Below are 26,065 nucleotides of genomic sequence, written 5' to 3'. Positions count from 1 at the left end.
GCAGCATCATACGAAGCTCTACAACAATTTTCCAGTGGCGGGTGGCAGGTCGCGCATACGAGAATCTGTGCAAATCTGATTAAACCTACGTACGGTTTTCCACACCGGGTAAGCGGGTCGCGAGCTTTGGGCGCGTGCAAATGAACGAATTAAAAGATTAGAATACGTCGACGCGTGTCGAGTGTGCTTAGAATGGCTTTTTCTTTTCCCCATCTATAAGAAAAGTGTGCGGCCGCACACTTCTCGGTAAGACGAAAAGTTTACCGTAAACGCTTGTGGCAAAAGTATGCTGGCTTGGCTGCGTGGGCTCTCGCTCTCGTACTAAGCTACCGTGTGGCAAAAAGTTACGCGACTTCAATCCACACCACAGCAGCAGCAGCATCAGCACGTGATCACCGGTTCCGGTGGGACTTATTTCTGTGCTGCACATACAATAACGCTATCTTAAGGGTTCAAGCAGTTCTTAATCCACAGCACAATTTGCCTGCAGGCTTTTCTCCCACCCTTGAGCTGTTATCATTCTGCGGGGTGGTGGAACAGTGTTTCGGTGACCGTTATCTTATGTTTGAGGGAAATAATTCCATCCACTTCTATTTAGGGGCGGTAAAACCCTTTTTTGGAAAGGATTTGTAGTCTACTGTATGGATTTGAAGGAATAATTAATTTTAGCTTCATGTACCACAAATTTTGTCGAGGGGTTGTGTTTTAAATCCTATCCCTATTTTTTCTCACTCAACCCGTATTTTTCCTATTTCATATCAGGCTCCGTGAATGCTGACGATGGTTGCGAATCTCTTGAAAAATCATGTATGCTCGATCAAAATCTTTCCATCCATAAAACGGTCAAATAAGAACGCCACAGCACTTGATGGTATACAATCTCACACACAAGCAACGGCCAAATTAAACGAACAAGCGTAATATCGATTTCGTCACTACCACTGTTCCTTAGCCCTTTGCGTTCCACCTTCCACCGAATTCGCGGTGCGCGTTTTTCTCGTTTTCGAACGTCACCTTCGGCTCCCTTCGGCAATCGTCGGCATTCGTCGCGCCACCTGTATCTGAGCATGCGTACTAATACCGGTCGTTTTGAACGTTTTGACAGCTGGCTGCGGCATCATTGATTGTCGTTGTGTTCAAAGCTTGTGTTGTGGTGCGGTCGGCTGCTAGAAATTTGTGGATTTATTCGGGTGAAAACACACAGAAATGGCACGCAAAGCGGAAGTGCAAATCCTCAACGCACCGAGCGACGTAATATCGTCGGTGAAGTTTGCGCCCAAAACGAACCAATTCCTGCTCGTCGCGTCCTGGGACACCAGCGTCCGGCTGTACGATGTTGTCAACAATACGCTGCGGCACAAGTTTTTCCACACCTCGCCCGTGCTGGACTGTGCCTTTCTGGTAAGCTCCATTTTCGCTTTCTAGTCCCGATTATCGTGATACATGCATCTAATCCGATTACCGATTTCGCCGGGTGCAGGATTCGGTAAAAACTGTCAGCGGCGGGCTGGACAACACGGTGAAGCTGTACGATCTGAACACACACATCGAGCACAACCTGGGGACGCACGATGCCGCGGTGAAGTGTGTTGAGTACGCGTCGATGGTGAACGGCATACTGACCGGCAGCTGGGACCGGACGGTGAAGCTGTGGGACGGGCGCGAGAAGGAGTGTGTCGGCACGTACGACCAGAGCGCCGGCAAGGTGTACTCGATGAGCTGCATCGAGGAGCGGCTCGTGGTGGCCACCTCCGACCGGAAGGTGCTGATCTGGGATCTGCGACACATGAGCAACTACGTCGAGCGGCGCGAATCGTCCCTCAAGTACCAGACCCGCACCGTGCGCTGCTTCCCGAACAAGGAGGGCTACGTGATGAGCTCGATCGAGGGCCGGGTGGCGCTCGAGTACTTCAATCCGAGCCCCGAGTGGCAGAAGAAAAAGTTTGCCTTCAAGTGCCATCGGTCGAAGCAGAACGAGATCGAACACATCTATCCGGTGAACGCGATTAGCTTCCACAACGTGTACCACACCTTCGCCACGGGCGGTTCCGATGGGTTCGTAAACATTTGGGATGGGTTCAACAAGAAGCGGCTGTGTCAGTTCCACATGTACGACAGTTCGATATCGAGCCTGTGCTTCAGCGAGGACGGCAGTGCGCTCGCGATCGCCTGTTCGTACATGGATGAGGCCGAAACCCCACCGGAACCGTACCCGGAGCCGACGCTGTACGTGCGCTACGTGAGCGAGCAGGAGACACGACCGAAATAGGATGGGACCTTCGAGGGGGAGAGAGGTTTTTGCGCTCTAAATGTATTGAATGTAATAAACTAAGTTTAGTTAAGTAGAATTTAAATCGATGTACGTGCTCATCCAGCTTTTCGATAGGGACGAAAGGACAGAGGAAATATAGCCCATTGACTTCCTGGAAATATAGAGCAAACCAATTTTACTTCCAAACATACGCTAAACACACTTTAATTCAATTGAATCAACTAATGCAACGATGATAGTGCAGAGAAAAGAAGAAAGTAGAACATGCGGTGACGCGGGGTGCATGGAAGCTCATATCAGCAATCCTGCATGGTGGTGCTGTATTCCGACAAATTTCGTTTGAAGTTCAATGAGGCATAGTGCGGTACGCTCGTTTCGTCCCTTTTACTGCAAATGGACTGCTTTCAATGTACTCTCTCCCGCACTAGCCATAAAACCATACGGAGCAATCGTCCTAACCACCACACTGCACTGTAATGAAACGATGGCGTTCGATTCGAACGCTCACCAAGTACGAAAAATTAGCTTCAGCTTCAATCATGGTCAGTGCTTCTCAGCTCCCGGGGAGGTGGATGAGAACAGATGAAAAGAAAGATTACACAACTATTTCTCCTATACGAGAGGAAACGCCCGGAGGCACCCGGTGGTGGTGGTGAGGGTTCAATTTTCCAAATAGTGTTACTGAATGTGGAACAGCCACTGTGGGACATCTTTTGTTTTTGACCACATTCCACACGCTTCGGGGCATGCGCCCTACCCTTCATCATTGGCTGCGGGAAGATGTGTGGTTGGAAGGGTTGAAATGGTATAAAGGGATGGGTGGGGCAAAGATAGAGCATATCCGGAAAGCTCTAACGAACTCCAACGCTTTTCCAAAATCTGCCCCAGAGGTCGAAACGTTGGTCGGTTCCCGGAATCTTTTTCTGTCAAGATGGTTGGTCGGTCGGTCGGTCTGTTTGACTGCCGTTACCCGAAACTTGTGGCACGTTCCAGCGCCGGAGCAAAGTTTGAACATAAAATTGTGTCCGATAAACGGAAAGACACAAGTGAAAGTCGTTGCTGGCAATGGTCATGGCGGGCATTACTGCTGATTTGTCTGATGGTTTCTTGGCTCTCTACCACCTATCGGGAACTATTACTATGATCCGGAGTCCGTGAATCTGGAGCCTTCTGTTGAGGTTCACTTGTTCTGCAGTAGTTTCCAGCAAAAACAAAAAAAAAACCCAACAGTTCGTGTAGAAACGTGAAACGAGCAACGGTTGATATCGTGTGCTGGCAAGATTCGCCGGGCCACAAACTTCGTGGAGGGGTAGCGATAGCGCACCAATCACCACCAAGTTGGTCATTTGCGACGTGAAAAAACAGTCAAAAGTAACGTTATCTTAACTCTGAAGACGCCATGCGAGGGAAAAGTTTTGCATTCTTGACCGCACGATCCCAGCAAACACGTTGCTTTCCTTGCAGTGGATCGACTTGGCGCTAGTAGGAACTGCCCGTCCGTATCACCGATAGACAGAGATTGCTTTGATCGAGTGTAAATTGAATTTGTAACCATTCGGTAGCTTAACGGAAAAGGCAATCGAGAAGCTGGTAGCACTATTAACAGAACACCGTCTAGTAGACATAGCGTTTAGAGGGGAGCTACTAATAATGTCGTCGTAGACGGATCCGGATTGTGTGCAGGAATACAGTGAGATTGAAATTTGAGAGCATATTGCTGCACAATTAAGGTCAAGGTTAACGTGGTGGAGATTTCCAGTAAAGAGAAAAATACATCCACCGTTCGCATGGTATTGGGTTACGCGGATTTTCCCAGTAACAAACGTCTCTCCACCAATTCTTCTCGAGAATTCATTGCACTCCATAACGTAGAAATGCCATTTGATGAACTCGCCATTTCACAACTCCCTGGCTCTTTTAGAGAGGGCTCTCATATTTTCGGGTGGCAGCACTAACGAATATGTTCCCGGTGTAATCCTTTTTTGAAAGGTTTTTTTTCTATTGTGTGTGTGTGTGCAAACGTTGAAAGAGCGCGCCTTCCAGAAAAGCAAAAAATCTAATGCACGTCCCGTAATGGAAATAAATGAAGCGATTTATGCCCTACATGGTTACCCCGAGATGGCACTAGTAAAGTCGCAGTGCTTCGTTTCCAGGTCCTTCAAAAACGGGATGTTCCACTTTGTACGATGCTGATGGTTTCGTTTTTCGGCGGCGGTGGTTTCCCGCCTTAGTTCAGTAGAAGTAGCAGCACTGTAAAACTTTCCATCTAGATCCATAACCTTTCAGAAGAAGCTTGGCCTCTCACTCCATATTCGGGAGTACGGCAGCACATCAAGGTTAATCACGTACTATAGAGCCAACGATGAAGCAGCTGAAGGGATATGATCCGGTCCGGTAGCGGTCTACGGTCTTCGAGAACACGAACACGCTGTTCAGATGAAAGATGAAAGCGAATGGTGGGGCAATATGTTCTATTTGCCCGGGAAGCGCTCCTCCAATCGCCCATGGTGCTGCAAGTACTGGAACAACAACAACAATAAAAACATCCGAGAAGCGAACGGGAACGGAAGCGAGTTTATATTACGGTCGCAAATTTGTCTATGATTCGAAGGTTCTAGCCTCTTCTGCTGTGGCTGTGCGAAAATGTCATTACTTTTCTCGATTGCCAGCAAGCAATCTTCGTTGATGACGACGTTACTCGTCGGATGTTTACGAACGGGCGGGGTAGGATTTTTGGAGAAAGGTCTCGAGCACCACACTTTCGCCACAAGAGCAACGCAACGGACGCTCTTTGGCCATGTTCCACAGCCTCCCAGAAATCCTCCCATTTACGGGTTAGCAGTAGTTAGATCGTAAATAGTACTTCATTACATTTGGCTAGAAGTTTGCGCGATGAAGCGTGTCTCATCCTAGCTTCGTTGGGCCGCGGTTTGCATTAGCTGTGCTCTGCACTTACTTTGGATATGGCCGGTCTGGGGTCAACCGTAAGGTCCCGGACATAAGCAAACGCTACATCACCATCAAAACACTACAATTCGCGCCCGTTGAAGAAACGAAGAAAATTACATCATTTATGAATGATACTGAGCTGTACGGAGCATCCGACAAACCGGAAGAACGATTCCAACGGAACAGAAATTTCGGTGAAGAAAGTTTACCTGTTTCGTGTCAACGGTTGTCACGTTTTCTGTTTTCGTGAATCGATTTACGCCTTACAGATACGCGCTCCCGTCCTTCATTACTGTTTAATGCCGGTTCTTGGTGGACTGGCGGCATGGTTCTTCGTCTCGCTTTAATCTTCGCTTCTAGAACACTTCCGGAACACCATCATGCGCTGGGATGAGAAATGAAATTACTTCACCTTATCAGTGGGCCGGGACGGAGGCGGGCTCCGAATGACACAGGACACACAATGCAAATATTTGATAATATGTACACCAAGAAAAGATGCTGCCAGGGTCAAATTCCCTTCTTTTCGTGTACTATTTACTGTGCTATTTCTTTTTTTTTTACAACTTTTGTTCTGGCAATGGTTTCGTTGAACGAACGTTTCCTTCCCAGCCGCGCGCGGAAACGTGTGCATATTTCGGTCGTCGTTATCAGTGAATGTAAAAGTGGAAGGGAAGCGAAATAAAAAGAAGGTAAACTTTTGCTCAGTTTTTTCTTACCTCTACCAAAGGGGGATACTCAGCAAAGGAAAGCGATCGCAGGGAGCGTAAGGAAGGGAACGGGAATTACCCAACCAGGTATTACTGCACCTGAACCGGTGTAACTGTCAGCTCAGTTATGCTCGAGCCTTTCTTCCCACTTCGCCTGCAGGCCGGTGGAAAAAATAAGAAACTGGAAGAGTTTCTCGCGCATCGCATGGGATATGGGCTCAAAATTTGGGTAAAAGCACGTTTTTATCTTTTATCGTGATTTGGGCGCTGCGTTGACCTGGTATCAAACAGCCGGAAACAGAGAAGAGAGTAAGTGTGGGAGAAAGAGAGAGCGAGTTCAAGAGACCTTCTCGATTGGTCTAGTTTGTTTCTTTGGTGTCTGTTCGATTTCGGCAATATTTACTTTACGAAAGGTTCTGTCCTGTTCCAGTAAAGAAAAGAGTGTCACATTTCTATTGTTGTTTGGCACGATAAGATAGTAAATGTTTGCACTATGATGGTGTAAATTATTCAGTTCAAAGATTGTTCCTCCAGATTCGCTCCCAGCATAAGGAAAAGTTCCAAAAAGGGTTGCTCGCTACACAATCAACTCCAATTTTCTGATTAGTATTTGAAAGAGCAACGCTGCCATCAACAAAAAATGTCCCCAATGTTCGCGCTTTCATTTTTTGGTCCTGAAAGGTTTAATCGATTGTTTGATTTCCATGTTGCGTGGGGGAGGGTTGGACAAACAACAAGCAGTAGTATGGCGCTGGGGAGGTGGCATGCTTTTATGGGACCTATTTTTTGCGAATTTCGCTAGAAATCCCTATTTTATTACCCACGCAAAAAAGGAACATCCTTTGAAATGTGCTGACCTTGCCTTGCTTTGAGTTTGCTGCATCCCGGAAGGAGGTGGCAAGATTTAATATCCGGGCATGGGTTGGCTGAGTTCTGGTATTTTTTTTCCGCAAAGCGTAGGGCATTGGGATACTGGATAGAAAGGACACGTGGAAGTCTCTCCCTTGTTGGAACGGATTGTACAACTTCCTTTTGTTACCTCGACGAGCACAGCAACACAGTGCAGATAGAAACCGGTATACGGCGGTCTTGTTGCTATGGTTACACCTTGGCGTATAAACACGCTGGGAAAAAGCATCAAAAATGCTCCACAAACACTACGCGAAGCTAAATTTGGAAGGATTTGTGGAAACGAATCCCGATCGAGGGGGTCGTTAAAGTGGGATTTAGAGGGGAATAATAAAAAGTATATTTACACAAAAAAGGAGTAAAGAAAAGAACTCAATCCTTCAGGGACGGTCCTTCTTTATGGGAAATAGAAATGTTGGCATGGTTTTTAAATAATCAGCGTGAAACGTGCTTAAATTTTATCGCTTTATTTGGTTTCCGGGTACACAAAAATAGGTAAACAAGGAAACAGACGCAGAAAAAAAATCGTAATCCGAACGGTATGCAAAACAACAAAATCCTTTGCTGCACCACTTTACGGCTACCGTAAAACCGGATAATGCAGTAATTTTGTTGCCTCAAGACTTGCTCCCATGCTGTCTGGTATCTTGCATCGTTAACAATTAAAATTATACTTTGCATTGCGCTTATCAAGCATCGGCTTAGCTCCTAATTGATTGTGTACTGTGCGCCTTAGCGTGATTAAGCATGTTCCTCCCAATAACGCTCGCCATGATGACGCTTTGGTGCTGAATGTTAAATTCGTAAGCTTATTTCGCTCATGAAATGTACAAACACGAAAACCATGCGCATGATATCTCTTCTGTGTGATGGTGTGGTAGTGATATTAGTGATTGTTGGTTTTACGTCAATGTTAGAGATTTTGATCCTTTAGAGTCGCTTTTCTGACTTTAGTAAAGCTGTTCTTTTTAGACACCAACTCTAAATTAACCAGAAATGTGGCTTCTTCTTAATCAAGATTAGTTTTCAGCAGTTTTAGGCAATTCAGGCTCTTTATTTATCGCTCAATCACGACAAACAAGTCACACAACATTTTTCAATAATTCACCATTTGTCAAATTTTATGATTAAAAATTGAACACCTTCTTACAGGTGTGCATTATAAAGACATTATAAGAACATTTTTAAAATATTTTAATATCCTATTCGGAACACAATAGTTTTACCAAGAGTATTTTACATAGGACAGGAGGAGAGGACAATTAAGTCATAAATTCAATTTAGAGTGAATAAAAAAAGCAACCGAAAACTCCTTAACGTGTATTTCTAGCGTAAGCGCATGCCTAAAAACGCCCAAAAGTAGGCAAAATAAAATATTGATAAATGATTCTCATTAAGGCTACTGAACTGTCTATCTACAATTAGTAACCCTTCTGAGCATGACCATACCTCGAAACTCAAAATTTGCTCAATGCATAAGGGCGAGCCAAATCGTGTTGGCATGAACAAAAAAATTGATTAATACCCTAATTATGTTAAGAGTAGGCGATCTTAGATATGTACTGCCATGACATTTGATTGATAAATTATTAGCAAATTAAAATAAATAAATTATTTTGTTGAGCTTAACTCAGTTTTTAACTTTCAAATATGAAGCTAGTTTTTAACAAGATATGCTATGAATTCAATGACAGGTTTAACCAATACTAAACATACGATTTACGACCAACTCTATAATAATAAAATTTAATATTATCATCATAACATCATAACTGTCATTAAAACATTCCACATAAAAGTTTGATAATCAAAACGAGTAAAGAAAACCTAACTGTTAAATCCGAAAAAATAACATGTTCAATCGCTGTCTTTTGAGATATATTTAACATTCATAAATGTTGCTATAAAATGCACAACAACATTCATGGTCAACTTAGCTTCAACATTAGATACTATAATATTACAAACATATTACTGTGTAAGCTTGAAAGACATTGATAAATTTTCCTCTTGGTGATGAAATGTAGCTACCATAAATATGTCGTAAGTTAAGGAATTTTGAATTGTAGGCAGCTATGATAAAATAATATTGTTTCCTGTGTACACTTTTGGTAGCCTCCTCTTAATTTAGTACTGAGTATCGAATAAGCATTTCAAAATAATATTTTACTTGGTTGATTACATTGAACAATTCGTTTTACATAGAAAAAATATTGTTTTAAAAATTATATTGCTATATTATTGATTTATGTTTATATTATATTGCTTTATTTTATTACATTTTCCCTGTCCCATGTTTCATTGCCATTTCTTTAAAAAAATAATGGATTCTTAAGTGATGCCTAACAAAGTGAGGATGCAAATCGTTCGGATTAAAAGATTCGAACTATCTAATGTGCACTGGAACATATTTAATACGGAGTGTTGGGTTAGTATTAATTTAAACTAAATTATATGTTCATGTAAGGTGACACAACTATATTTTTTTTCATAAAATATTTATATCACGTATTCACCAAAGTCATGTAACTAACACATACGAGAAAATAAACCTTATTATGAACTCATCATTATAATGCAGAAAGAAATATATGTCTAAATAATAAAGAAGGAAATAAAATGAACCAAAAAGCAAAACTCCTTGATTTTGCTTTTAAATTAGTAACCATGTTTTGGTTACTGTATGCCAGAAGTAACTGAAAAGAAACGAAAAGCTGGACTTATTTCATCCGAATTGTACAGCTTTGGTGCAAAGCAAACTTAAATTATGTTTATTCAAAACTAAATTCAAAGCTCCTTTTCTTTCACCGCACGATGATACCACTATCATGCATTTTTGATTTTTTACCAACCGCAACTTTTCATTGCAACGCTGGCGAAAGAAAGCTGGTTCGTCATAAAATTGCTATCAGCTCACGTGTCTCTTCGCGCTGCCTATAATTTTCTGCCGCACTGCCGTCCCTAGAGAACCGGCTTAACGAACGCCATTGCCGAAAAGATTTTTCTACCGTAAAGCGCGCCTCGTATGCTTGTTTAATTCTGCATCATGGAAAGGAAAATAAATTTTTCAGCTTCGGCCCGCCCCAATGAGGTTTTATTGTGCCTTTTGCTAGTCTCGGCATACTCGCCGGCCGCGCGCTTAGTTGATAATGATGGCAACGGATTTTGGGAGGCCGAAACGAGACCTGAGAGAGTCACAAATTTGCGCACTTTCAACTTACCAGAAAATGGATGCAAAAAAAAACCTTAAGCTTCGCTGTGCTTTACAGCAAAACGGACTGGGACGTGTTGCTTGATGGAAAGGAATAAAAGAGATTCGAGTCGCGACGCCGATCCGCAAAATCCTTCCCAAAGAGGTACTACCTAGTAGCGGATGGGAATGTTCTGACTCGTTGGTTCGGGATGGGAATTTATTTGCATTTATTTTAAAGCATTCGGAGCTGTTTCGGAGCTTCAGAGAAGCAGCAGGCAGAGCCAAACTGCGTCTCCTGACAGGCGAGACGAGCATAAATCTTGATCAACGAGAAGAACCAGCAAAATCCTTTCGAAAACTCTACTCGAAGGACAAGATAATACCCCGCAATCAGCAACAGCCACACCAGCAGCCGCAACAGCACCAGTTGAAGCGAAGACGTGCACTCTCCCACTGCCAGGTGATTAATAATGTTGACGCAGCAATAGGAAATAATTTTGTGTGGTATCAATTCGTCGTTTTGGACTATATTACGCGCTTGGGAAAAGGGAGGATGACTTCTTTCTTGTTGAGAGGGTGTTGGCGCTCCCTAAACCCCACGCTGTCAGCGCGGCTCCTCACGTTTCTGCGGGCGGCGTCAATTTGGCGAAGATCTTTATTAATTTTGCAACGGTTTCATATCCTTCCCGGAACGCAATCATAAAGTCATCATGAGCGAGAATGTCAACTTATGAAACGGAGAGTGGCACATAAAGTAGCGACAATTGCGTGCGTTCGTGGAACTGTTGCGAAGAGCTGTCATCAATGTTTGATTCAAACGCCCCGTGGCGCCGATGTCACTCAGACGCACGACGAAATGGGTACAGGTGTCGTAAAAAATAACCATCTTTATTTCCGAACGCATATTCTCGTTAAAAGTCAACATGAAATCAAAGAAACGACAGCGCCCCATACACGCTTGATCGCTTATTTACACTTAAGCTCGAACTATATACAAATACTGATACGGAAGTACTGGTAGCGGGGATCGGATGTGGATGGGAGGGAGGGGGCAAGGGAGGGGAGGGGGTTATCTATTCCATATCTAGCCGTCTCGGTTTCGTCCTTGGCGGACAACGGTGATGATGTCAACAACGGTACGATATTCCTCAAACCATCCTCAAACAACGGTACGCCGACCGATCATGCTAGTCACGGCGCCCAGGACAAGGGCACCGATAAATCCAGCGAAGGAGGCCGCGCTTGTCGCCGCCCCGCTCGCACCAAGTATGCCGGCCGCGGCCAGTCTGCTCGACGCTGGTGTAGTTCCCTCGTACTGATAAACCAACCCATTTTCGGCGAACGGTTCACCGGAAGCACCCGAGTACAGGAACTTACCGTCACTGTTGAACAGGTTGTCCGGGGTGTAGACGTAGCTGAGTGCGCCCGTTTTCGCGCGCAGTATGCGGAAGTTCACCTCGAGCGGGTTGAGACGGCCGGCGACAAAGTTGTGCAGGCGGTTCACCACCACGTACAGGTAGCCCTCATGGTCGATGCCCATGCTGTCCACCCACTGGATGTAGGTCGCATCCTTCGCAATGATCTGCTGGTTCTTCTCCGTGAACGGCTTGTAGCTGTCCCACTTAGCGACGGCATGCTCGCCGAGCAGACCGTAGTACAGCACGCCCTGGTTGTCCATAAACATGCCATCCGTTTGCGACTGCTTGCGACCGTAGTCGACGACCGCCTCGAGAATGTCGCGAGGGGTCGCCCGAGCATTGAACTCTGGGTCGCGCAGTAGCGACGCGGGCAGCGAGTAGATGTGATAGCTGGACAGTGGGCTGTAGTACACGTTGCGCTCGTAGTTCTGACTGTTGACAAGCGTATCCGGCACCGGCTGGTCGGGCGATAGGTTTGGATTGTAGTACGGGCCCAGCGCGATACTGTCGATGTGGATCGAAAAGTTCAGCTCCGTACCGTTGACGGCAAATCGGACCGCGTTGCGGGCGGCGCGCATTGAGTTGTTTTCCCGCACCTTCCACGATCGGGTGAGGCGGCGCGAAAACACCACAATGCCCGGATCAGCACCACTGTTGTCGGTGATGTACGCAAACCCACCGAATGCGTCATCGACAACGATCTTGTTGAGGTAGTTGTTGCCCGCCGGAACGACCGACTCCGGGAACTGGTAGCGCAGCATGACGGTACCATTCCGCTTGAGATCCAGCAGGATGATCTTCGGAGGACAAACGACATGATCTTTACCTGTGACGGGAGAGATGAAAACAATTTATAAGAGATCTTGTTTTAGTTCGATATCGATCCGGTAGAAATTCACTCACCACGCGTCAACGTTTCGGTGCGTCCCGAATCGACGACCCACATGATGCCGTGCTTGTCCACGGCAACACCCTGAACGAACTGTAACGCCGAACAGTTGCCCCGCTCGTTCATCTCCCACGATGGGAAGGGTACGATCTCTGGATCGGTGCGGCCATTGTTTTCTGGTCGCACCACGTACCCGAGAGTGGCCGGCACGCCCGGCAGCATTCGGGGAATGGTCAGATACAGTCGGTTCGCAAACGGCTTACAGTCGGAGATGATCACATTTTTCGGGATGTAGTGTCCACTGTACAGGGCTTGCGCACGCTCATCCTCATTGGTGAAGGCAAAATCGAGCACGTTCCATTCGTACACCACCCGGAACTGCTTTTCGCCGGGCGCGATCGGCACGGACGGTGTCGGTGGACTCAGGCTGTCGAGGGGCGGCGAGCCGTCGTCGCTGCCTTGCTGCGCCAGTGCACATGAGACCACAAGGGCGAACGCAATCAGCTTGCGTCCCAGTGCCATGGTCACGTGGGGTTACGCCCGAAACGGTCAACGTTTTAAATCAATTAATTTGATGTCTCGCCGTAAATGATCGTAACGCTTCACTTTCAACGAGCCTGATGTGTAGGTGACGGTTATGTGTCACAGTGTTTCAGGCACCTTTAAAACAGACAGAGATGATATTGGTGACCTGGTTCTTCTTGCTACGAGCACCGGCCGGACACTGCTGTTGATTCGGAGCTAAAGTCGAACACGGAGCTAGCCGCCCATAATACAGACATACACAAATAGTCACACCTACACACACATACACAGCGTTACACACGAAAACGTACCGCAACTCGGCAAGCGCCAATTATCACTTCACTTGGATCGTGTTTTGATCTAAAACGAAAGACGCAATGAGCGGTGGTGCTGTCGATATCACGAGTTGCTGCTCTGCTCTGTGGGTGGGAATGGCCCGGGAGGGGCAAACGGCAAACTTTAGGACAAGTGCTAGAGAAGCAGAAAAGAAGGTGTTAATTTAATTTGCAATAATTACGCGATCGTTTCACGAGCCTGCGATGACTTTCCGGGGCTCTGCGAGTGTGTGAAGAGGCATCACCACCACCACCGGAGTATGTGTGCCTTGGAACCACTTTTTCTCGCGCTTTTTGCCGCCATCGCAGCTCAGTAGTCATATGCGGCGCCCGAAGCGTCGCCAGCAGTCCATCAGCTGAGCGGAAGGTGCTGCAGTACGATTGGAGGTCTTCCTAATGTAAATTGCAAGCGACCTTTACGCTTGTGCGCGACGGCTGGAAGGCAGTGCGGAACGGAGTGATAAACTTTCCCGCACGTGAAGACCGTGTCAGGCGAAAGAGTGCCAGGGGGAAAGTTTTTCCCCGCAATGAAGGTAGATTCTTGAAAAATTAATTAATATGCTACCAGGCTGCATACCACCGGTTCCGACACACCGATGAACTCACGTGCACCCGTGGGTATTCCCGCAAGGATGAAGGACTATGATTGGATAGGCTTCTCTTATGCCCCCCGATGCTCTCTCTCTCTCCGTTCATCGATGTGGTACGCTTTTAAAACAATTTCCCTCGGTCGGGCGGGAGCACGGAACAGCGGACTTCCGGCGGGCTGTAATTCATTCTATTTTATTACTTCCGCAACGATGGGAAGTAGTGGACGTGCAACGGGAACGATCGCTACGCTCGCTTCCGGTCGCGTGTTTCGCTATATCAGTTCCCGAGTGGAAAAGTTTCGCGCTCGCTCGCCCACGGGGCAAGCTTCAAAGCGTCGGGTGCATCATTGGGTTGAAGCTGTGCTGGAGGGTTTTTTTGTTGTTGTTGTGCTGTTGTTTCTGTGCGGTGTAAATAATTGCCATTTTTCATTGCAATTATGCTTAATTTTAAAGCGGGAAATGGGCGGTTTTCCTTTACCATGTACGTTGAACTAAACATTACTCATCGCCGGAGTCGAAGGATACTTTCCTTTTTTCTGACATCTATTAGTAGCTTCACTGATGCATTAAAGAGGTAACAGTTTGGTTCGAACAATCTGATCATCGACAAAGACCAAAAAGAGTCATCCGTCAACAATTTAGGTGTGAGGCGTACTTGACTTGTGGTAACAAAAGTCAAGCTAGCGCAAAAATTCCTCTCCCACCGCACAAAAAGACCCCAGCTTGTCCGACGCACCTCCGGCCCTGGCGCTGATAGGATAAATTCGGCCCGCTAGTTGAATAAATTTGAATAATTAAATTATGCCATTATTTGCATTCGGTGCATACCGCGTATCGTGGCCGTTTAACGGCGGTAAATCATTTAGTAATGGTCCGAAGCGCCCCGACAATGGTCCCGGGGATCGATGCGCAGTGGCAAAAATGGTGCAAAGCGTGTGCTCTCGATGTGTGACACACAACCAGTGGAAGACTTGAATTTTCCTTTTGCTGTTTTACAGTAAACTTTTGTTATGAGCAAGGAGTTGTTTGTTTTCGCACTTTGCGTATTTCTATTTTTAAAATCAAAAAGATAAACACGTGGTTTGTTATCAGACGCGCGACGGTCGCTTTAATATGCGATGCACGAAGCTGCTGACAGCACCGATGAAACTGAAACGAATTTGGTGCAAAATATTTTCTTCGGCGTCTGCGTTCGATGAACAAGGGGTTTCGATTAGCACTTCGAGCAGCTGTAAGCAGCTGTAAGGTAACCCTACTTCAAACGGACGGCAAATGAACACATAATTAATCAAACTGTTTACGAGCGATCGGCAGGATCGCTTTGGACTGCGTTGGTAACTGCGGATTAATTCTTGCATTAGCACACGCTGCTGCAAATATTGAGCGGCTATCGGGGATTTTATTGTCCTTTGATTGATTGCTATTTGCTGAATCTTCCGAATGCAGCTGAATTTGACACGGTACAACATGCTGGGCAGCTTGGCTGTGGAGCATTGCAAAGCCCTGCTATAACTTTGCTCTTAAGCATGACATCAAAGTCAAGTGCATTCGGTACCATTCTACAAGCTAATAATAGCCTATTCCCCTGCTATGATAGCATTCCAATACACCACATTATTAACGCCAGCTCTTTCCCCACCTGCTGCTTACAATCTCATAAACCTGGGCCGCGCGAATCCCGGCCACCCATTACGGGGGCAATTATTTGCTTAAGCTCGATGTCAATCTTTGCCTACCTCGTCTTGAGTTCGGTGTGCCGTGCCGAACGTCAAACGCAATCACGCTGGCCGGCTCGTGTCACGCTGGCGGTGATTTGTTTTCGCCGTGATTGCGTTGATGTTGGCGACGAAATGTACCGAAAGGAGGAGGGTCCCTTGTTATACCGTACGGCTGTGCCAGCTTACGCTTCACCGAGGCAGGAGAACCGTTTAACGAAGCAACAAACAATCATGATCGAAGATATCGTACAAGCTACCCTTTCTCGCATCCTGCTGTCCCCACGAACGAGTCCTGCCATCGTTTGCCTCAATGAGTCTGATTGATTGATCTCATCTCGTAATCATTAGGCGGCTCCTCCTTACTCTTCTCCCGGGGATTACAGAGTAAGGGGAGTGCGGGGCGCCTACTAGAGTCGCATACATTTGCGCACAATTAATTCACACGTCGATTGCAGGGTTCGGTTTTCTCACCACGAGATCGAGTTTGCGAGTGGACAATTAATTCCCCCGTGATGCTCCACCCTCTGGGGGGAGTTAATCGTGGGAAACTCGTGCTGCCATGCCGATCGTTGCCTTCCGAATGCAAATCTAATAACGTGCGGCATAACATCTGCACACTGCAGGGTGCACGGTGACTCACAGAGGTTTCAGCAGGGTTCCGAACGCAGCCGTAGGTGATGCTAGCTTTTCTGTTTCGTATTATTAACATGTCTGGTTGATATCTCGTGCTCACAATATGGACACAAAGTTTCGTCGCTTTGCTTGCTTCCGAATGGTGAAACTCGCCTTGGCTCAATGTCACAGTGATAGCCTCTCCGTAAGGACAGGGTGTGTACCCCAGACGGTACAGGAAATGGACACACACATACACATACGCAAACAGCTGGCCAGTTCAATGGTACCACACATCGTTTGTTAAAGGCCGCAGTTGTTTAGCACCACCAGAGCACCCGCATACATCACACGCTTCATGACACTTTCGAACACCGTCAAAGTGTGCCCCAAAAGGGCCAAAGATAGTCACACAAACACTTTCCTCCGTCGGATATCCCCTCCTCCCACCTCCAATCCTCTTTGTGTATTTTTTTTATTATTATCGTCCATCGTCCGTCGCTTGCGCAAGTCTTTCATGTGTATGCTCGGGCACGCACAAACAGTCACATGGTCTGTATGTGCGGGGCTATGTTTTTAATTTCTTCGCTTGAAACCATTTTCACTTGGAATTTTGACAGCCATCACCCACTTCGAACTGAGCATGGGGGTGTGCTCCGGAAGTTTGCTCGCACACACCAACACGGAGCTAAAAGCTAAAAGCAATAATTTAGACCCACTCGTCCGTTGTCCGACGGGGCCGATCGTTATGATGGTTAACCTCGCCAATGGTAGCCAACCTGCGAAGAGGCCGGTGCGTGACACAATTTTTTAAATAACCAACTCAAAAAACACACACACTCACACCCTCGACAAATCGGTACCGGTACGGGGCCACGGGTGCTTGTTAGCGTTAGCGTGTTGCTGCAAGATCATTCGAACGACAACTGAGCGCCAACGCCGGATATCGAGGTGTAGATATACACTTCGACCGTGCTAGACGTTGCTTCCACCCGGTGGATGCTCTCACTTCTTCCTTTGAAGAATCTCGCACTTGTGAGCCGTGCTCGGATTGATCGCACATAATTGAGGGGCAAGCGTCGGCCCTTCGACTGGCTTGTCTTATTTGCACCGGTGGGAGAAGGAATGCGGATTGGAATGGGGCGGGAGATGCGAAAAAAACAACAACCCAAAAAAGGGGGAGCGGGGTGAATTATTATGCGTCTTAATTGTTGCGTTTTTTCATTGCGGGGAAGACATTTATAACCACTTGTTGGTCCGAGATTGTTTGATAGAATCGGAAAACGAATAAAGCGAGATCTGATAGGGTTGAGTTTTACACGAAGATAACAACACTATGGAACACTACTCGAACAGAACTCCTCAAGTGTTATTGAAATTCTTCATACCCATTACATCAGGTGGCATCTTTCTGAGACAAATTTGACCGCATGTGAATAGGTGAGTTTCTTGTGTTCGCCATAGAGCTACAAAATAGCCATTCAAAGCCACAATGTAGAACGCGATTGGCTGCTTGCGGTTACTTTTTTGATGTTCAGCTCTACATCACCTAGTCGATCATAATGGTCCTACATGAGCTAGTCGTACATTGTCCATCAACACCTAGAACGGGCACCAAAGTGGAAGTCTTCAAACGATTTGAGAGCTTCTTGGGGTGTATTGATAGGCACAACGAATCGTTTGATCTGCTGGTGAGAGCATTTTGTTCTGTTTGAAGCAGGTTTTTTTTAATTTCACTTTTGCTATGCCTTCACCACTTTAATCAATCTCATTTCCAGTCATCTGTATTCCGCTGTGTCGATTGGTGTAAGGAAATCGAAATTACTTTGTTGTCAGTTAGATCGATTTTATGAACCCCTTTTTATGGCTTTATGACAGCATCGCTTCTACAAAGCTTGGTACCGGTAGACTCGGTAGACTATTGACTACTACCGTCTAAGACCTCCACACTCATTAGCGCTGCGTACGTGAGTGACGTTTATCGGTAAGTGAAATATTATCTCATATATGTGAGTCCATCCAGCACTCGAATGCATCCGACGTGTGCTCAGACAGCAGGGCAAACCAACAACCCTTACTGTCTTGCTTCTGAATCACTCAGAATCGCACCGTTCTACGTTATATAAGGCGGAAAACATTCCCACGATCATCCCGGACCCATGAGGTATACTACCTTCCCAACGACCAACGACTTGCATCGATTCGAATTATTAGCTGAGTTACCTCCACACACGCTGGATAGATTGTGGCACAGAAATAGTTTTTCATGACATGAATACTAAATCAGTGTAACTAATTGCAACTCGCACTCGCTCAGTGTGTTCGCATTAGGCGTCAACGTGAATCGACAACGCGTTGTATTGTAATTATAAACTACATTAGCTCCCAGCAAGTGACGTTATCGTCAATGTGCAGGTGACGGTGACGGGACACGATTTGTTTACAATTAGGAATAGAAAGAGGGAGAGCGAGAAAGAGGGACACAGCCGGTAGGGGCGGAGGGTTTCGGAGGTTAAGCCGCGATGACTCGCATTCAGTCGCGGAAGCTGGAACGGATGGATAAAGGAAGGTGACTGGCTGGTACTCGCTTGCTTCGCTTCGGCGACGATAGGAGGAGGCCCATCAGATATGGACTGGCAGAATGCGACTCGATACGGTTTCGCTCGCCATATCGCTCGACCGGTAACGTTTATCGTTTTGGCGCTGACAGGATACAAAGTTCCGAGAGTTAGTTTCAGTAATTATAGCCCCGGGAGTTTGGTGAAACGTCGTCATTCGTGGTGTATGTAGCTGCCCACCGGTAACCGAACGCTCCTTGAATCCTCTTCCGGTAGCGGTGATACTTTTTAGCAATCTAGGATGGTATTGCGCACCAGAGGCTCTAAGTTGGCGGCACGGACAAATGACAACCCCTTCCCAGGCTTACTCGACGCGAGCTGATTTGAATTTGCTCTCTATCGGTTCTATCGGCTGCCCCCAGTTTGATGAGCCGCCGACCATGACTCGGCTAGCTGACCGCTCCCTCCTAGACTCGTCCTCCGTTGGGGGTCATTTCATACGCTTTAATAGGCAGCTACTTCATTTGCCTTTGATTTACCCGGCCCTTGTCAGTGTGTGAATGGTTGCGGTGGTCGTGTCGACACTCTGGTTGTAAAAAGGGCTACAGCAAGGGAGAGGAAGCACACATAAATGATAGCGTTTATTTTGATTGAAGAATAATTTATCAACAAAAAGAGAGTAGTTCGTAGGTGTGAAAGGTTCAACGAGCACAGGTTGATAGCACGTTACCGAAATGTGATTATAGTTAATTGGGTTCGTTTTGTTTTGTTCTGTTTGGCGCTTCACCCAAGTGCGTTCGGTTCGTTTTCATTATCTGTGGCGCACCATCAAATGCAAAACGGGTTGTTAGTGGGTTGTATTGGGGCAATAAAAACTGAACTCATTTTTCACTCGATGAGCAAGTTTTCCATCGCGTCAAACTGTCAGTTTGTTATGAATAATCGTTTGAAAGGGTAAATATTGTGCGGTTGCAATTATTATTTTTTCTTTCTGCGTTGTTTATGGTTTTATTTTGATGGTAATGATAAAAATATTAGCTTTTATCAGGGATATTATTTTTTTATTTTTGTTATGTTTGGTCAACTCGAACGACTCAATAACATACACGTCATGGGTTCAAGCCTAGAATGAACCGTCCCCCCGTAGCAAGGATTGACTATCCGGTTGCGTGGTAATGAATTAAGTCTTGAAAGCCTGTGAAGGCCGGCTTGTCCGCGTAGGACGTTACGCCAAATAGGAGAAGAAGAAGAAGAAGAAGAAGAAGAAGATGTTTGGTGTGATTTAGTTGAAAAAACTTTTCTTATTTTTTGTAATTTTTGTAAATTGTTATTTCCAGTTTTTTTGTATGCTGCTTGATGTTTCTGTTTGTATTTCTTGATATATTTGGATAAATCATGGTATTTATGAGATTCGAGTGTTTTCAATTTATATCAGTTTCATTTGTTTGTTTTATAGATAAATTGGATGATGTTTTATATGATTTTTGTTTAATTCATTGTTTTTTTACTGTTATTTAACAGTATTGCCATTGCTTTACTTCCAGGATGAAATGTTTTCCGTTCCAATTCTATTATTCTCCTTATTTTCAAAGATCATGTTCATGTGTTAATTCCTATTCTTTTTAGAAGAAGCTTGAATATGTTAATTTAGCAAGATTAATACCTCATTTTGATTTAATTTTTTTTATTTAGAGATAAACAAGTATTTCTTTGTTTCGAATATTTCCTGTCAGATTTTACAAATTATACCTGTCTTAGCAGTGCCTTTATTAGTACTTTGTTCAAACAACAATGTAAGCTCCGTTATGTTTACTCCCAATGTCCCCCGTCAAAACCATATTTATCACGGAATCAACGGAAGTCCATCAGACTCACCACCTCTATCCTTGTTTGCATCCGGCCAATGTAAGATCATGCCGCTTCTCCACAGTATGTCCCCAATGGCAGTGTCAAGTTCAGACTGGCCGTTGTGAGGCAAATGCTTCCCATGCGTAGCGCCGATAAAGGACCGCAGCGATCAACATTCCCATACGGTCAAATGCAATGCGAATAGAGCGGGCCGTATGGATTGAACCGCTCGAGAGATGGATTTGGCCACTCACGCTTAAACTGGTTTTTATCGTGCGCGTCTCCAATGTCCATCGGCCACCCGCCCCGCCAAAGCGTGCGCTTGTGACGTCGAACGGAAGCGGTGCGTTCAGCAACGAAGGCATGAAAAGGCGCTCAGCCGGTGCGCGTGGATTAAGCGATCACGATCACACACTGGGGCTGATCACGACGATTATGACGATCGACCGAATGACCGAACTACGTAGCATCGGCCCGCCTGTTCACACTCCGTGTAGGCTCCGTTCCGCATCATTCGGTGGTTCGCGGCACACGCGGTGCCTCGAGTGCCCGTTTAATCCATCTCCATCATCCGGGCACCTTCGACGGTGATTTGCTCGAGTGGTTTGCTCAGTTGTTCACTTTATTTGTACTTCCTCTGGTGTTTGTTTGTTGGATGTTGGTTTTGTGTATGTGTCTACGTGCCGCATTGCTTCACAAAACCGCGCAATGTTCTCGATGCTCATCGGGAACAGGTTCGAGTTCACCTTGCGATTCTATTTCGTATTTATCGGTCATTGATTGTGGTTTGCAAATGGAATGTCGATGGTAACGTGTTTGACATTATTAAAATATTATTGGTCTATTGCTTAAGTTACAGAAACCATTTACGAAATGCTATTCTTTCATATGTAGGAATCATATCTGTTTCCAGGTCGACGTTGATACGCTTAGTATCAACCTTCATATAAATAACGCAAACATAATATCTTAATTTTGATCATCATCAGGCAATTACCACCTGTCGGCAATGCCATCCATTTGCACGTAATATAAGCATGGTTCTAAAAATAAATTTCGAACTAACAGTCTTATTAGCGTTTGCGAAACACGCCGGGAAGGCGTGATTAATTCCGTGAAAACATACAATACTTGACAATCATGTTCATCCCACTTATCAACAACTTTTTCGGGACAATATGAAAAGTATCTATGACGCCAACTTTTCCTCTTAGCAAGTGGTAGCTGGGACAGAAAAGTGGTGTCTCCAAAAGTCGCAATGGTATTTTTAGTATTTCCCCGAACCATGTTGGGTCAAATACTGGATGTAATGACTGCCATCATGTTAAAAGAAAAGATTTTTTGTAGTGGAATTGAAATCATTCGTAACTCAATGCAACACAAAGGATATAAAAAAGCAATTCAATAACAAAAACTATACATGTTCGACACAGTTCTATACACTGTCCTGACGTGTAAAATGGATAAACGGTACATTACACACAACTTATTGCTCAAATCATTATTGTTACTGCAAAGCCAGACCATTCATTCGTATTGCTTTTTTTTAGCAACAATATGAATGGATGCAATATCAAACAGTGTCCATTTTTGTGTCAGACAAACAACGATTGATTGTTGAAAAGTATGCAATTAAATTGCTTCTTTTTTACTCTTTTTGCATTTACACGAGTGTTTACACGATGCTGCACAATCAAAGAGATATCAGCAGCGTCATAAACATGACGTTAGTTTGTAAAGTGCAAATCCATAAGCAGGCCAGCCATAAAAACACCTAACAACCTGCCAACAAGTTGCACTTTGTCAAATCACGCCCAAAGAATGAACGGACGCATAGTGTGCACTTTGCCGTCGTTGAATGTGTCAAAAGAACAAACGAAATTTTCATCTGTTGGATGTTGTGTTCGGTCTACGGAAGGTAGGAGAAGAAGCATGCTACAACTGTGTAGTCTGACATGTTATTCATTTTGTCAGCAAACCCTTTTTCCCGTTTTAATCTTCCAAGAAGGGATTATTACAAAACTCATTCATGGGAAAGGGATAGAGGGAAAGAAAGGATGAAGGGAAAAACAAAAAGCTAGTGAGTGCGTTTCACTTTTTTCCCACCATCGTTCGTTTATGATTTTTTTTCCATCCATAGTGTACGCCCGATGTCAAAAAGCACCGATGTTGGATGCTGCAGTTGGGGGGACAAAAAGAAAAGAAGCAAGCAAGCATCAATTGTATCGTAATTAATTATGCTTGAGCTATGTTCGTGCTGACTCTTTTCTCTTTTTATTTTTTTGTTCTTCGCATGTTTCCGTGTCATGTTTTTGGCCTTGTTTGGGAATGTTTTCTTTGGGATCGGGCTAGGCTAAAATTATAAAAAAGCAGATGCATCCGGATGTTGATGACTGTTTGTTGAATCATTACGCTAGAGTTTTTGCTAAGGTTTGATGTTTCATGTATTTTTGTCGTTTGACACGATTGGTAGGATTGGAATGTTTTCCGGTTGATAATGTAGGACATTTTTTGTTCCTGTAGATCTACAGATACAGCAGCTATCTTTCGAGGTAAATTGTTGACCATGGTATATGATAAATGAATATTGTAATTACCATGACTCGCTGTGAGAAGTAATGAATGAAACGTAATGCATAATATGTATCTACGGTGCTACATTTTTAATAGAATGATGATAAACGATTCGTTAAAATTTATAGTGTTTGTTTTCAAAACATACAATGAAGGTTTTTGTTTTATTTTATTCAATGAAAGTGAAACTTCTATATGACGATAAAAAAAAAACACTAAACACACAAACAGCAGTTCCGCCACTGACCGCCATAAAAAATAGGGTGTCCAATTTCTTGTTCCGAATGTGCCACATCGATCACCTCACATGTGCGCCCTTCCAACGTATTACTTTACCCATTTATTGCCTTCCCGAGCCACAGCAACACCGGCATGAACTGACAAGGTAGTTAGTTTTGGGGTGAAAGTGTTAAAAAGCTAAACCCGTGTACCTTTCGTGTGCAGTGTGATGAATTTTCTCTCAATTTATACCGCCGGATCATAAACAAAAAGGTTCATCAAAAGCGCACCAGACGAGAGTGAGAGTCGGTCTGGAAGGTAGATAAGAAACATCTTAGCATTATTAACCTGTGGCCCCCAAAACTGCGGAACAAATGGTAGTCTTTTTGTGTATATGTGTGTGGGTTGTTTTTTTGTGCTTACGTGGACAAATCCGGGATTGAGAAGGTGATGGTGACCGGTGTAAGACGGTTTTGTGATGAGCTTTGACAAACCATTGTTCAGAAGATAGAAGCGATTACGTAAATGCAACGCGCTCTGTGTGTGCCTTTACGCTGCGACGAACGTGTGCAGGGACATCTTACACTGTTTGCTGCCGGACACCTTAAGGGATGCGGACAGCGGCGGTTGAAGGCTACGCACGATCGAACCCGGGCTACCTGCATATACCAACTACGTGTCTCTTTGATAATTAAGTAAGATAACTCTTCTGGGACGCAACGGCCCGGCTGCAAGTAGAATTTTAATACTGCACTCTGTGGGTTTGTTTGACTGTGCGATTCGATGTTGAAGGTATCGTGGTGTACAATGGTGGATAGCATTGCTCGCGAAGGTGGACGGCGAACTGCGCGTCTGGTCGCACAAACGCCAACCGACTTGATCTTTTGCCGTTCGTTCTGGCACGTGGATATATTTTTACGAGTTATTGTTACAGCTTTGCATATTCATTGTGTGACCGGTAACTAGTACCATCAGCGTGTTGCAGAGTAGCTGGTTATGTTTGTGGACAAGTAAATAAACATGATTCCTCGTAAATAGAAAATGAGTCAAGGTCAAACGCTTCCTTCCGTGTCTCACGTACAAATCAACAGGAAAATTTATTCCTTGACAGTTTCATGACAGTAATTTCACCGGAAAATTAACTAGCGAATGGAACACTTTTATAGTCCAATGAACAGCAAGAGTTGAAAGAAAATTCAAATGCAACTTGAAAACATCTGCAATGTCTTGTGAATAGACACTCCGATGAAAGCTATACGAACTAGTAAAAGTGTTACTGTTTAGAAAGATAGATGTGGAATTTTAACAATAAGTTTATTGTGCGGAATGTATTCTTTAACTTGATTATTTTGGTACTACCAAGTTCATGCTAAAAGCAATAGATGAAAGATGGCACGGAATTTATAAGAAATTATTTATTTTGTTAGAGACCTGTTAACTTTTGACACAGAATTCAATTTTAACCATCATCTGCAATCATTTGGAGTCAAACCGGCAACTGTGTATCATATGGTACATCTTTGTACACATTGCGTATATTGATCGTATTGATTTTATTCTTCTTTGTTGCTATGATACAGAGAAATTAAATTTATTTCAAATATTAAATAATGAACAAATCGTAATAGTAGAACATTTTCTATGCACAAATGCACAAAATCTATAGAAAGATACATTCAATATATTAGAAATCTTAAACGATGAAACTAAGGGATTGGAAAAGGCTAGTATTCAGCGAAACTTTCAAATCGATATTTTAACTCAAACAACCGAGACAGTACAATAACCATTTGCAATCGATCACAAGTTCAATTAACTGACCTGATTCCTGCAAAATCGATCGCACTCTGCACACATACGCAGAGCGCACACAAGGAATCAATCATTTGCCAATTTCCATCCCCAATTTCAAACAGCCTGGTTGAAGGGAATGGCATATGCATGTCTAATACATTATTCAATCAGTTCAATGTTCGGCAGACGGCAGACGCTTGTCATGTAAATCCGTTTCCCGATCGGAATATCCTGTTTGCCGTCGGTAAACAGACGCCCGGTTTACTAGAGACGCCCACATAGAGCATCGGATATATTGTCTTTGGAGTGTTATGTTGTAAGAAACGCATACAATGAAAATCAGTACCGTCCGCACGGTAAAGCTCGAAATGTTCATGAACACTCGTCACTGGCATAAAACAAATTCGTTCAAATGAAGCATGAAATGAACAATCATTTATCACGCAACGTTGTGTTTCTATCGTAGTATTTTTTTGTTGTTGTTGAAAGCAATTGTTGTTGCCGAAACAAAGAAGCGAGAATATAACGAGCGCGTTGCACCGAGATATTGATTGGATATTGATAGTCCGAACGTATAAAGCAGAGGGTCTCGTTTTATTGTTGGAGTGAAACGAAAAAAAAAAACGAAAACAGACAAAGGGAAGATAAAATATTAAATTGATCATATGAGCAAATTGAAGATTGATTGTTGCGAAACAATTGAACGGTGAAATGTGCGCTTAAAATGCACTTCTTAGCACCATTAACCGCTGGCTGACCCGCGTTCAATCGTAACGTGTGATTTTACATGAAAATGCTCTTTTGCAAAATACCAACCATAAACAGGGACCGTTTTTTTAGCACTTCTTCGTTACCACCTTGCCGCTTTACTTCACAACTACGTGTGAGCTGAACTGGAAGGACGGAAGAAAGTATAATTTTTAAAAGCTCATCTCACCGCTTAAAGGAGTTA

General features: G+C 44.5%; 3 protein-coding genes across 14 annotated transcripts in view; 2 read left to right on the top strand and 1 right to left on the bottom strand.

Annotated features, from left to right (window-relative positions):
- LOC120902637 (hemicentin-2-like) overlaps positions 1-26,065 on the top strand; it is a 110,231-nt gene that overhangs the window by 12,707 nt on the left and 71,459 nt on the right. The window lies entirely within an intron of this gene.
- LOC120902638 (mitotic checkpoint protein BUB3) lies at positions 1,130-2,434 on the top strand. The gene is made up of 2 exons (XM_040311532.1): positions 1,130-1,401; positions 1,481-2,434. The coding sequence occupies exons 1-2, from the start codon at positions 1,207-1,209 to the stop codon at positions 2,267-2,269; spliced, it is 984 nt and encodes a 327-aa protein (XP_040167466.1). The 5' UTR covers positions 1,130-1,206; the 3' UTR covers positions 2,270-2,434.
- On the bottom strand, positions 10,895-17,090 carry LOC120902636 (protein yellow-like). Of its 11 annotated transcripts, none has more exons than XM_040311528.1 (3): positions 16,965-17,090; positions 12,355-13,225; positions 10,895-12,277 (listed from the first exon to the last, which is right to left on the bottom strand). In XM_040311528.1, the coding sequence occupies exons 2-3, from the start codon at positions 12,860-12,862 to the stop codon at positions 11,193-11,195; spliced, it is 1,593 nt and encodes a 530-aa protein (XP_040167462.1). In that variant the 5' UTR covers positions 12,863-13,225; positions 16,965-17,090; the 3' UTR covers positions 10,895-11,192. The 11 variants fall into 11 exon arrangements, with proteins under 11 accessions (XP_040167462.1, XP_040167457.1, XP_040167452.1 ...); XM_040311523.1 differs by having other exon boundaries at positions 12,355-13,336; positions 16,984-17,069; XM_040311518.1 differs by having other exon boundaries at positions 12,355-13,336; positions 16,840-17,058.

Source organism: Anopheles arabiensis, chromosome 3, assembly GCF_016920715.1.
Source record: "Anopheles arabiensis isolate DONGOLA chromosome 3, AaraD3, whole genome shotgun sequence".
NCBI lineage: Eukaryota > Metazoa > Arthropoda > Insecta > Diptera > Culicidae > Anopheles > Anopheles arabiensis.
The sequence above is the reverse complement of the archived record's forward strand: the minus strand, read 5'-3'. Positions and strand labels throughout refer to the sequence as shown.

Excerpts from the sequence above, each read along its gene's own strand:
- LOC120902636 (XM_040311528.1), bottom strand. The coding sequence starts at position 12,862 with ATGGCACTGGGACGCAAGCTGATTGCGTTCGCCCTTGTGGTCTCATGT. Across the intron at positions 12,278-12,354 it reads CACCGAAACGTTGACGCGTG|GTAAAGATCATGTCGTTTGT; the intron begins GTGAGTGAATTT and ends CTCCCGTCACAG.
- LOC120902638 (XM_040311532.1), top strand. The coding sequence starts at position 1,207 with ATGGCACGCAAAGCGGAAGTGCAAATCCTCAACGCACCGAGCGACGTA. Across the intron at positions 1,402-1,480 it reads TGCTGGACTGTGCCTTTCTG|GATTCGGTAAAAACTGTCAG; the intron begins GTAAGCTCCATT and ends CGCCGGGTGCAG.